This window comes from Cervus canadensis, chromosome 28 (genome assembly GCF_019320065.1).
Source record: "Cervus canadensis isolate Bull #8, Minnesota chromosome 28, ASM1932006v1, whole genome shotgun sequence".
Classification (NCBI taxonomy): Eukaryota; Metazoa; Chordata; class Mammalia; order Artiodactyla; family Cervidae; genus Cervus; species Cervus canadensis.
Genome location: NC_057413.1, coordinates 48,191,066 through 48,203,200, shown reverse-complemented (window position 1 = coordinate 48,203,200; position 12,135 = coordinate 48,191,066). Strand labels below are relative to the sequence as shown.

The following is a 12,135-nucleotide window of genomic DNA, read 5'->3' as shown; positions in this document are numbered from 1 at the left end:
TCACTTCGACACAGTTGTTACTAATAAGTTGGTGTGTGTTATTCCAAATTACCTTTTTCTCTTCATTCATTTAATAAATATTTCTTGGTCTCCCAAAAAGTGCCAGACAGTGTTTAGATATGGGAAGTATAAAAGGGAACTATGTAGTTGGTGGTGGTAGTGGTTGTTCAGTTGCTAAGTCTCTCTCTTTGCAACCCCATAGACTATAGCATGCCAGGCTCCTCTGACTTCCTCTGTCTCCCAGGGTTTCCTCAGATTCACATCCAGTGAGTCGGTGGTGCTAACTAACCATCTCACATCTTTTGCCTTCAATCTTTCCCAGCATCAGCGTCTTTTCCAGTGAGTTTGCTCTTCGCATCAGGTGGCCAAGGTATTGGAGCTTCAGCTTCAGCAACAGTCCTTCCAGTGAATCCAGGTTCCTATGCAACATTGTTCTTTATGGCATTGGACTTTACTTCACCACCAGGCACATCCACAGCTAAGCGTCATTCCTGTTTTGGCCCAGGTGCTTCATTCTTACTGGAGCTATTAGTGATTGCTTTTCGCTTTTCCCCAGTGGAGCATATTGGACACCTTCCTACCTGGGGAACCTCATCTTCTGGTGTCAGATCTTTTTACCCTTTCATGCTGTCGATGGGATTCTCCAAGCAAGAATTGGAGTTGGGTTGCCATTTCCTTCTCCAGTGGACCACGTTTTGTCAGAAGTCTTCATTATGACCCTTCCATCTTGCCTGGCCCTGCCTGGCATAGCTCATAGCTTCACTGAGTTATACAAGCCCCTTTGCATGACAGGGTTGTGATCCTTGTGGCTCAGTGGTAAAGAATCTGCCTGCAATGCAAGAGATGTGGGTTCGATCCCTGGGTTGGAAAGATCCCCTGGAGAAGGAAATGGCCACTCCAGTATTCTTGCCTGGGAAATCCCATGGATGGAAGAGCCTGGTGGACTACAGTCCATGGAGTCACAAAAGAGATTACAACTTAGCCGCTGAAAGCTATGTAGACAAGGTCCTTATTGTCTTGTAATGGGAGATATGCAGGTTAGGTAATGACAAGTGCCTAAAAAAGAAAACAGGCCAAGGAATATGGAGTAGTTAGGGAAAGTCTTTTGAATAAAGTGACATTTGACATTCTGTTCCTAGTCACATTATCTGTTTTGATTATTCAAATACATCTTTTAATAGATTTGTGTGTTTTAAAAAAAATTGGTTGCACTGGCTCTTTGTTGTGCACAGATTTTCTGTAGTTGTGGCTGCTGCTGGTGCTGCTAAGTCGCTTCAGTCGTGTCCGACTCTGTGTGACCCCATAGACGGCAGCCTACCAGGCTCCTCCATCCCTGGGATTCTCCAGGCAAGAACGCTGGAGTGGGTTGCCATTTCCTTCTCCAATGCATGAAAGTGAAAAGTGAAAATGAAGTCGCTCAATTGTGTCCAACTCTTGGCGACCCCACGGACTGCAGCCTACCAGGCTCCTCCGTCCATAGGAGTTTCCAGGCAAGAGGACTGGAGTGGGGTGCCATTGCCTTCTCTGCTAGTTGTGGCAGGTGGGGGCTGCTCTTAGTTGTCATGCATGGGCTTCTCATGGTGATGGCTTCTCTCGTGGAGCATGGTCTCCAGGGCACACGGGCTCAGCAGTTGTGGCTCACGGACCCTGGAGTGCTCGGGCTTCAGTAGTTATGGTGCATGGGTTTAGTTGCTCCACAGCATGTGGAATCTTCCCAGACCAGAGATGAACTGGTGTCCCCTGCATTGGCAGGCAGATTCTTATCCACTGTACCACCAGGGAAGTCCTATTCAAATTTATTTTGATATTTTGTTATTGTTCAGTTGCTAAGACTCTTTGCAACCCCGTGCCAGGCTCCTTTTTCTTCTGCTATCTCCCAGAGTTAGTGGGTGATAGTTGCTCACATTCATGTCCGTTGAGTTGGTGATGCTATCCAACCATCTCATCCTCTGCCACCCCCTTCTCCTTTTGCCTTCAATCTTTCCCAGCAACGGGGTCTGTTCCAGTGAGTCAACTCTTTGCATCACGTGACCAGAATATTGGCACTTCAGTGTCAGTCCTTCCAATGAATATTCAGGGTTGATATCCTTCAGAATTGACTGGTTTGATCTGCTTGCAGTCCAAGAGACTCTGAAGCATCTTCTCTGACACCACAGTTTGAAAGCATTTGTTACTTACTTTTCTAGTATTTCATGACTATCTTTCCATGTCAATAAATAGACTTCTGTAATATCATTTTAGCAACCTTATTTTTATTGTTGTATGGATAACAAATTTAACCAGTTAAATCACCTATAGTTTGACCTAATTTCCTAAGGATAAATATCATGGAATAGAATTGCTTGGTCAAAGGTATAAAGAATTTTGAGGTATATAATATGTATTCCTCAATTATCTTCTGGAAAGGTGGTGTCAGTTAGTATTCACAAGCAGTGTATGCATGTGTCCATCCCTTACCTGCTGGATATGATCTCTTTAGTGACCCTTGAATAGGACTGTAAAAGGGAAAGATTATCTTTGAACTCTCAGTTGTTTCCCTTTCTCCATTTAGTCTTCCTTTCCCCACCAGCCAATAATCCAGGTGCTCCGTTCCCTGATTGTGTCTACTGTGGAACCTCCTTCATACTTACCTTCTCTGTGTTCCAGAATTATCTTTTTTATGTGCCTCACTCCCCAGCATTATCCAGAATTCTCATTTCCTGAATACCTTGTTCTCAGCTTGCTGAAAAATGAATTCATATTATTTATTATTGATCACTTAATGTTGGAGAGTTGATATGTTTTAAAAGAGGATTCATATTTAACTGAAAGATGTTAAATTCTAATGGTGACATTTTAGGCAGTTTGAAACATTTTACCCAGATTCCTGTAAGTCATCCTAAGTAGATGACTTTCCCCTTTATCTATGCCAGCCTAGGTTCTCTAGTTTTCTTTACTGGATGTGTCTGTGATAAGAGAGTTCACTATCATCTGGTTTTTTTCTTTTTTCACTTGCCTAATTACCAATTGTCAATTACCAATTACCTAATTGTCAATTACCTTTTCCATTTCCTCTTCCCTTCCTAGTTGCTATCATGTGTTTAGTTGTACAGGTAACACATTTAACGTCTACCAAAGGTGATACTATAGAAGATTCCTGTCCACTCTTGTTCTCTACCTCTCTCCCCAGAGGCAGCCAATGTTTCCATAATCCTGAGTATTCTTCTAGATATTTTCAGATATATAAGTAAATATATTGTCATAATGATTTGTTCTTCATGATGACATGACACTGGAATCAAATTAATTCTCTTTGAGTCTTGCAGACAGATTTCTTGTGTGGTTTGTCCCAGTTTGTGCAGCTTTAGGCACTGGAAATATGATCATATTGTCCTATTTCTGTTATTGTGGTAGCTACTTGCTTTTTCTGAGGGAAGACAGATCTAGATTGTCTTGAATTCCTTCTTAGTACAGGTTTTTCCTCCTCTAGGAATCAAAGGTAAACAATGAGAATTCCCGAACTAAGAGCCCCAAGCCTGCTGAGAGCTCTCAGCCAGCTAAGCAGTCTGATCAGCCTGTTGCTGCCTATGAGTATTATGATGCTGGCAATCACTGGTGCAAAGACTGCAACACCATCTGTGGGACCATGTTTGACTTCTTCACCCATATGCACAATAAGAAGCACACACAGGTAGGTATCTTGCCCTCTGTTATTTCCATTCTTGCCCTCCTTCCCCTCAAACTCCTATACCCCCATCTGTATTACAAAGCTGGAAAATGAAACATTCTCATATGGGCAGGAGCCCCAATCTGAAGAGCCAAGAGGTACCAACAAAGGAGACACCATCCCCAGGGCTCAGTCCAGGGGACCTGCCTGTAACTAAACACCATGGCAAGTGTAAGTGAGGCTGCTGCCTCTTTTGATTCCTTGAGTACCTGATTATTTGTTTCATTTTATCCATTGCTAGTACTTGCTCTAACATATGTTTACCTTTTCCACAGGTGATTTCCGTTTAAACAGTTGGCAGAGTGGGTGGGGGTGGGCAGCTGGGGGCTTCTGGTCCCCCCTGGTTGTTGGGGAGAAAAAGAAAAGTGGGTCATTGAGATTTTAGTGCTGTGTGTGAGCGCCTCTGCCTCTTGCAAATAGACACTGGATCCCTACAACAGACCTTGGGCTTCAAAGACCCAGAATGAAGCCAAGCAAGATGCTGTAAAGCGCACTGACAAGATAACTGTTCCTGCAAAAGGTATGTTTCCTCCCTGCCATTTTTGTGGTTCCTTACATTCAGTCAGGGAAGAGGTATCCCTGAACTAAGGTGCAAGGAAGCATCATAGAGTGAGACATAACCGTTACTTCTAGCAAAGCTGCAAGATTGCATTCCATGTGCACAACTAGGTCCTAAAGAAATAAAGAGAGCCATAAGACAGGAACAATCTCTATCCATATGGCCAACAATCTAACAGATGTTAAACACACACATACCACTATAAAATAAAACTTTGTGCTCGCTTCGGCACCACATGGACTAAAATATGACTTTCTTCACCACTGACTTATGCACCAAAACCTTATTTGAAATCCAGGTGAAAAAGAACAGTAAGAGGTGCAAAATAACTGCCTTTTCAGCTAAGAACTATAAAATATTTTTGAATAGTTGCCATTATGGGCTAAGTTGAGAAATAGTTTCTTTGTCTTTAAACTTTTCAGTTTCTTACCTTTGTAAGTAGTCAGTGCTTCTACATCCTTTATATCTGTAGAAGATAAATTCCTAAGTAATTAATACCAAAATGAGAGATTCTCATACAAATGGTACTGGGCTTTTTGGGAGTATAATTTTTAAATCTCCTAAGATGCTTAGTGCTAGTTAGAATTTGAGGAGAATCAGCAACAAAAATGAGTCTGGCACAGAAAACTCCTAAATTAACCAGTTAGGGGATATACCAGTTAGTGTTCCCAAAATGTAGAAGGGATGGAGGTCCTGAGTTTAGGCTTTAAGTTGGAAAAACACACCATTGAGATTCTAAATGCTCCTTCTGACTTGAAAGTGAGTAAAGTCTTCTATACTGTTAATCATTTTACTGCAAAAGGGAAGTGGGATTTCCTTTGGTTGCTGTCATCTTGGGTTAGAAATGACTTACTTTCTTGACTTTGTTCCACTTCTTACAGGCTCTGAGTTTCTGATTCCCATCACTGGATATTACTGCCAGCTCTGTGAGGAATTTTTGGGGGATCCAATTTCTGGAGAGCAACATGTGAAGGGTTATCAACACAATGAGAAATACAAGGTTGGTCTTTGTAGTAGCCTATGGAGTTTTCCCACTTTCTGCAGTAATCCTTTTGATGTTGTCAAGCTCAGAGGTAGAAAAAGTCCTTAACACTTCAAATTCTGTATAACCATAAAGAAGTTCTCAGTCCTAGTAAGAAATGCTAACCTGAGAGGACCATTTATCCTTGAGCGAGGTGACTCAAAATTTTCACTAAATGAGTTCTAATAGTGGTAGGGCCAGATTTTCTCTCTTAAAGCATTTTGCCCAGTTACTGAGCCTTTATCTTTTCTCTTCCCTAGAAATATGTGGTTGAAAACCCATTATATGAGGAGCGACGGAATTTGGACCGTCAGGCTGGCTTGGCCGTGGTTCTAGAGACAGAACGGCGGCGGCAGAGTGAGCTGAAGCGCAAGTTCAGTGAGAGACCGAAGGAAGAGAAGAAAGAAAAACAGGCAAAGATTATGAAGGAAGTAAAGGAGGACGACAGGGTGTCTGAGGAATTAGAGGACCAGCTTTCTGAGGGTGGAAACTCCCCTGAAAAGGCTGAAAATAGAAAGAGGCCTAGCATCAAACTCCAATTAAAAGAAGAAATAAAGAAAGAACCACCAATATCTTCCTCTTTCGGGAAATTCAGCTGGAAGAAGCCAGAAAAAGAGGAGGAAAAAAGTTTAGTGATCCCAAGTATTCCCAAAGAAGAGATTGTGGAAAGTGGTAAGGACAAAGAGGATGGCAAAGCTGATCCTGGGAAGGCAAAGCCTATCAAAATCAAACTCTCTGGGAAAACTGTTGTTGCACATACTAGTCCTTGGATGCCTGTAGTGACAACTTCAACCCAGACTAAGATCCGACCCAACCTGCCCATTCCATCCACAGTCCTCCGCAAATCAGGTTCAGCCACAGTAAGCAAGCCAGCTCCGCTTAACACCTTTCTATCCATCAAGTCTTCTGGAACCACTGCTAAGCCTCTGCCAGTGGTTAAAGAGTCTTCAGCTGATCTCCTCTTGCCTCCCGACATCATCTCTAAAGCATTTGGAGGGGAAGAGGTGATTTTGAAAGGGTCTCCAGAGGAAAAAATGGTGCTGGCTGAAAAGAGTGAGCCACCACATATACCTGAACAAATGCTACCACCTCCACCACCACCACCTCCACCGCCACCTCCACCACCTCCAGTTATACCTCCTCCAGCTGCCCCATCTCCTGCCCAAGCAAATGCTATTTTGGCTCCAGTAAAATCAAACCCAGTTGTATCTCACACTGTCATCCCTGGCTTCCTGGGTCCTAACATTTTGAACCCAGCATTACCGGTAGCCATCATGGCCTCAGCACAGCCTACTGCCATTCCTTCTGATGAGACAGCTCCTGGGGTGAGTGAGAGTGACCGGGACCAGACCCTATTCTCTGTGTTGGTGCGTCCTCCACCTCCCCTCTCAAGTGTGTTCAGTGAACAAGCCAAAAAATTGGAAAAGCGGAATTCATGCTTAGCCACAGCCAATGCTAAGGATCTGTATGACATATTCTACAGTAGTGGTGGAAAAGGAGCCCCTGACACTAAGCTGAGTGGTGGTCCATGGGCCAACGGGGAAAATAGAGCTGAAAATTCAGACACCTCTTCCACTTCTACTTTGAACAGCAGTGCATCCCAAGAGGAGTTGCCTTCAGGTAGAAATTTGGTCTCGGCTCCTTTGGTCAGCAACTCTGAAAAGCCCGTTTCAAAACCTTTGGAGTCCCTAGGAAGATTGTCAGTTGTAGAAAATGTAGACTCAAAAAACAGAGACAGCAGCTATGGCTTTCTGCAGCCTCTGACAAGGTTATGCCAAAACAGGCCTTATGAAACTATTACTCCAAAGACAGAGACTTTGGTCAAGTGGGCCTCTGGTTCCTTCCAGAGTGATCCTAATAAGGATATAGCTCCAGTGAGGAAAATTGAACTTGACGTGGGAGACCCTGGGCCACCAGGTGTGGAGCCAGCCTCTGAGCTATCGGATATACAGTGTCATACCATGCAATCTCAGAAGTTGGTAGAAACCCACCTTGTGGAATCTAGTAAGCAGCAAAGCCAGGAGCTCCACCAGTCTAAGGATTGTGGGAAAAGTGAAGTAGACACAAGCACTGCACTAAAAGAAGAAGTGAAACTCTCTGAAAGGACAGTGAGAGAGGGAACAGATATTAATGTTGGGCCCAATAGCATAGAGGACTCTAATTTGAACAGTGGGAACAGATGCATGTGGGAGGAAGAAGTAGAACAGCCCAACTCACATAGTACTGAAAAAAAGGCTAAACAGTCCAGGAAATTGATAACAGAAAGTAAAACTCAAGGTAAAGTAGTACCTGAATTGAAGACACAAGCTGTCTCTTCCACAAAGGCAAAAATAGACTCATTTCCGTCAGAAGCTAGGTCTTTACTCCAGAACCCACAAGATGTGAAAATTTCTTCCCCAGAATTGCTTCTTCACTCCCCAGCCAGATCAGATATGTGTTTGAAAGACCATGAACAGAAGCAAGGAGTTTCAACTGGTAGTGAGGAGTGGCTAGAAAATTCAGCACCAGAATCAGCTTCCAGAACTTCTAGGTACAGAAGCCTCAAACTGAAGAGAGAAAGATCAAAAGACTTGCAGGGTAAAATGACCTATAAACTGACTGTTTGGGATGAGAACAAGAAGCCAGAGACCTGGGAGAGCCCAGAGAAACCAAAAGCAGAAGCCCTGGAGCTTCGAGATGTCCATCCAGAACTAACAGTGACAATAGAGAACAAGGCCTTAGAAAACTTTGAAGTTACAGACTTAAAAGTAGAAGAGCTTGCTGCCCTGGGAAGCCTGGGGGATATAGGTGTTGATTTCTGCAATACTCGGGTAGACCCAGCACATAGATCCCCAGTTGCCCTGTCTCAGAAAGTATGTGAAGAAAATTCTGTGTCACGTTTAGGAAGTAATCCCTCCAATCTCACCAACTTTGAACCAGTACCATCCTTTTCTGAGTTTCCCTTAGATTCTCCCAAAACCCTGGTGCTGAACTTCGGAGCAGAGGGTGAACAAAACTCATCTAATCCCAGAACTGGGAGGATCGCTTCTAACATTTTGAAAACTGGACTTCCTATAGAAAACGTTGGCCTTGGCTTGGGGAGCCTTGAGGGAACACACCAGGCCCTGGACCTGTTAGCAGGAGGAATGATGCCTGAGGAAATAGAAGAAACATCTCAATTAGAGAAACAAGATTCACTCAGATTGGAATCAGAAACAATTAATCCTTTAGGCCTTGGGCCATCTCCTTGCCTTCCAGACCTTGTTGATTTTGTCACACGGACATCTGGAGTTCAAAAAGAGAAGATATGTTCTCCTCTCTCTGAGCCAGGTGACCCTCCTGAGTGTAGTTCCCTGGAGATGGGACCACTGCAGCTAGAAATACCGAATGCATCCATCACGGAAGTAGCAGTTCCTCAAGTAGATGAGTATAGTGACAACCCTTTGAATGTGGTAAAATCTGTGGCTTCAGGGTCCCATACAAGGGAACAGGTAGCCGGAGGCAGTACGATCCCTCAGGAAATAGCTGCACGAGAAGCTGCAGTTGATGCCCTCCAGGACCACACGGAATCCAGTGTTCACAGCTGAGATAGCACGTTCAGAGCTACTTGTGGATGAATCCTATTGGCTTCTAGAAATCAGGTGCCCAGGTGACCCAGGACTAGTTGGATCTCATCTGGAACCTACACTAAGAGATGCAATCAGCATCTTAGAGTAAATGTTCATGGAAGCTAAAAAATTTACCTCCGTTCCTTTTTTCCTTAAGAAACCAGACAAATCAATCATAATTTCTATACATATCTGTAAAAAAGTATTTTCTGTTAATTATTATTATTATTTTTTGCCAATTTATTTTCTCCAACTTTGTCATTAAAATCAAATGTCTATCTGGCTCACCACCTAGTGTGCTTTGATTGTATTTTGGCTTTGACTCTGCCATTTCTGGGGGAGGAGGGAGACAGAGCTGACTTCTCCAATTGCTGTGTTGTATTCCCACCCAATTTCTTGGGCAGCTGATGGATCTCTGGGAGAAAGACAAGAAAGCCTGCTGAAATGGAAAACTACTGATGAAGGAAGGATTGTTCATCTCTTAGGCTTTCCATTTGGATGGGCCTGCCTTAACATTGTTTGAAATGCAGCGTGAGTAGCCCTTTTGTTTACTGTTTACTTCCTTGTGGCATGTCAGTTCCCACACTTCCTTCATTCTGTTGCCCTTGCTTGAGCTGGTCCTGCTAATCCACAAACCTATTTGGAAATGACCTCAGTAAACATGGAAGAAAATCTACCAGGCTCAATTTTGGAAGACAACAAATCGGTAAGGCTTATTCATGGCTCAGTGCCAGGAGGAGATAAGCTTTTTGGGTCCCTTTTGTTTTTGAAATGGCCTTTGTTCATTGTACTGTGATCCGCTGACACTTTGTGCAAAATTATTTAGCAGCCATTTTCTGTTCTGAAGAGGTAGAAGATCTGAAACTTGTTTTGGGATTGTATTCATTCTCTGTTCCACACTCAATATGTATTCCTTCCTCTACCTCTCTCTTTCCCATTTTTTCCTCCTTAGTGTGATGCTTTGGGTTGTACATTTGTTCAAAAGATTAAAGATTTATGAGTTGACTTGGACAAGTTTAACTTTATTTTTATTGTGTTAATAACTTGGAATAAATGCATTAATCTCATGTTTCTTTCTGGATTTTTGTTTTGCAACCACACACATTTGAATTTCATTGGAAAGCTAGAACAATGAACTTCCTCTGCCCTATTGTCTGTCTCCCCCTCCCAACCTTCTTTCCCCAGTTGTTAGGGCTACTTTTGTTAGGTTATAGTCTCTGCCCCAGTGCTTCCTGGATGGGTGGTGAGTAGGCAGCAGAGGTCTGGTTTTGGCATCTTTCTGTTGTGCAGCTTTGTATATACTTTTATGTTGACTCTCCCAGTGCTTCTTTGGGAACTGAGCTCCCCAAAATACTCATGTTCTTGCTGAGGGTGCTCTTGGGCAACAGAGAGCTTGGTGCTTAGATTTTCTAATATCTGTCCCAGTTTCCTCTTGACACTTTAACCTGACTCAATAGAGGCTTTGATGTCTTATTTTCCCACATGCCTCAAAAATAATGCAAAGTTGCTGATCTTTTTTCCTAAGAATTCTTGTTTTTCTGTTTCCTTGTGTGCAGAGCTGCAGAATCCCTGTGTTAAGTTTATGAAGGCTATTTTTCTTCACTGATTTAGAAATTTAGAAGTTGTCCTGGCCTCCCTTATTTGTCTTGTGGAAGGGGCACAGATTTGGAGTAGTTAGGTCCTTGGATGATCCTCGGCCATTTGCCTTACTGTGGTTTCAGACAAGTTACTTTGCCACACTGTGCCATAGGGATTTTTTTTTCATTAATATGGAGGATCATTGTCTCCATCTCACACCAGATGTGTACAGGGTCAGCCATCCTGAACTGTCTTCCAGAGTCTGCTTTTTAGGCCGAAACCTGAGTTCAGTGCATTCTTCTGGCCTGGAAACCATAAGCAGATTCAGAAGGTCCCTTTTAACAAAACATAAACCCGGGTAAGCTTTGGAGATATATTTGTTTCTCCAAAGAACTGCTCCCTCTCCATTCTGGGAGTTTATTTACAGAAATTCAGAGAACATAAGAGTTTAACATGCCAGTAGTTACTGATTTTCAGGACTGTTCACTTAGTAAGTTCCACGTCCCTTTGGGGAGAGATGGGTGAGTTTAGGTAGGCATGGAGAAGGGTTAATGCCATACAGATCCCAGCGCTGAACTCTCGGAGTCAGAATCTTACTCTTTGGTTAGAAGTGGGTCACGTGAGAAGGATGGGCGAGGGAAAAGACAAAATTTAGGAAGGGTAGAACTAATTTATGGTCAGGAAGGTCCCCTGGAGAAGGGCATGGCAACCCACTCCATATTCTTGCCTGGAGAATCCCATGGACAGAGGAGTCTTATGGGCTACAGTCCATGGGGTCGCAAAGAGTCAGACATGACTGAAGCGACTTAGCATGCATGCATGAACTAATTTAAGTAACTGGAGCTGGAGTACTTTGAGAAACTCCTCTTGTAGTCTTGATAAAGGGCCCCTACCGATCTTAGGCTTTTTCTAGAATAATGCCCATGTTTAAGAGCTGAAGCAATGGTATTCTTCATATCTGCCTTGAACCAGCAGAAGGAGAGCTTTTAGGATTCTGTAGTTTGGGTGGAAAGTGTTGGTAGCTTCCTCTTTCATCAGTGGGATAAGGTTTTGGAGCTTATTTAGAGAAGCCATTTGAAAGGAAGGGCAGAACTTGAATCCACTTGCTAGTGCCTAGAGTCAGGGCCTGTTTCTTTTTATTCAGTACTATCACAGTACTGAGTAAATTTTCATCTTAGGAGACAGGCACATGCAAAGAGTGGATCCTAATCTTTACATGTGGCTTATGGTGTCACATAACTTTTAAACATCTGCAAACATCAGAAACAGTTTTTGTTTGACTCCCTCAATTATGAGAACAGATTATCAGCAGTTAGTTTCAAATTTTGGTGAACACCAAGTTTTACCTAGGTTGTGTAAATAACCCCCTAAAACTTCCCCTTGGCTTTGTGAATGGAGGCCTTTGCTTTGTAAACCTCTTTCTTTGCAGCTAACTTCAGGGCACATAATATCCTTAATAACCCTTCTGCTAAGCACACCTGTTTAACGCTATGCCACTCCATCTCTGAAAAATGTCAAAATGTTAGCTTGTGTTTTGGTAGTAAACACGCCAGAGTGTATATCCATTTATCAGACTGCCAGGTTAAGAGACTGAGCAAGAATGGGGAGGTGGGGCTGGGGAGTTTGGACATATAGAATACAGGCGTCCAGTAGGGACATTAAGTGTTTTATTAAAAAAAGGGGG

The 12,135-nt window shown here is 43.1% G+C and overlaps 1 protein-coding gene across 3 annotated transcripts in view; it reads left to right on the top strand.

Annotated features, from left to right (window-relative positions):
- ZNF318 (zinc finger protein 318) overlaps positions 1-9,940 on the top strand; it is a 28,586-nt gene extending 18,646 nt beyond the window's left edge. The window contains exons 7-10 of one of the 3 annotated variants that reach the window (XM_043449666.1): positions 3,470-3,670; positions 4,127-4,226; positions 5,147-5,265; positions 5,547-9,940. In XM_043449666.1, the coding sequence (XP_043305601.1) occupies positions 3,470-3,670; positions 4,127-4,226; positions 5,147-5,265; positions 5,547-8,852 (3,726 nt within the window). In that variant the 3' untranslated portion in view covers positions 8,853-9,940. The other 2 variants (XM_043449668.1, XM_043449667.1) reach the window with 2 other exon arrangements.
- Positions 9,941-12,135: the final 2,195 nt, after the last annotated feature.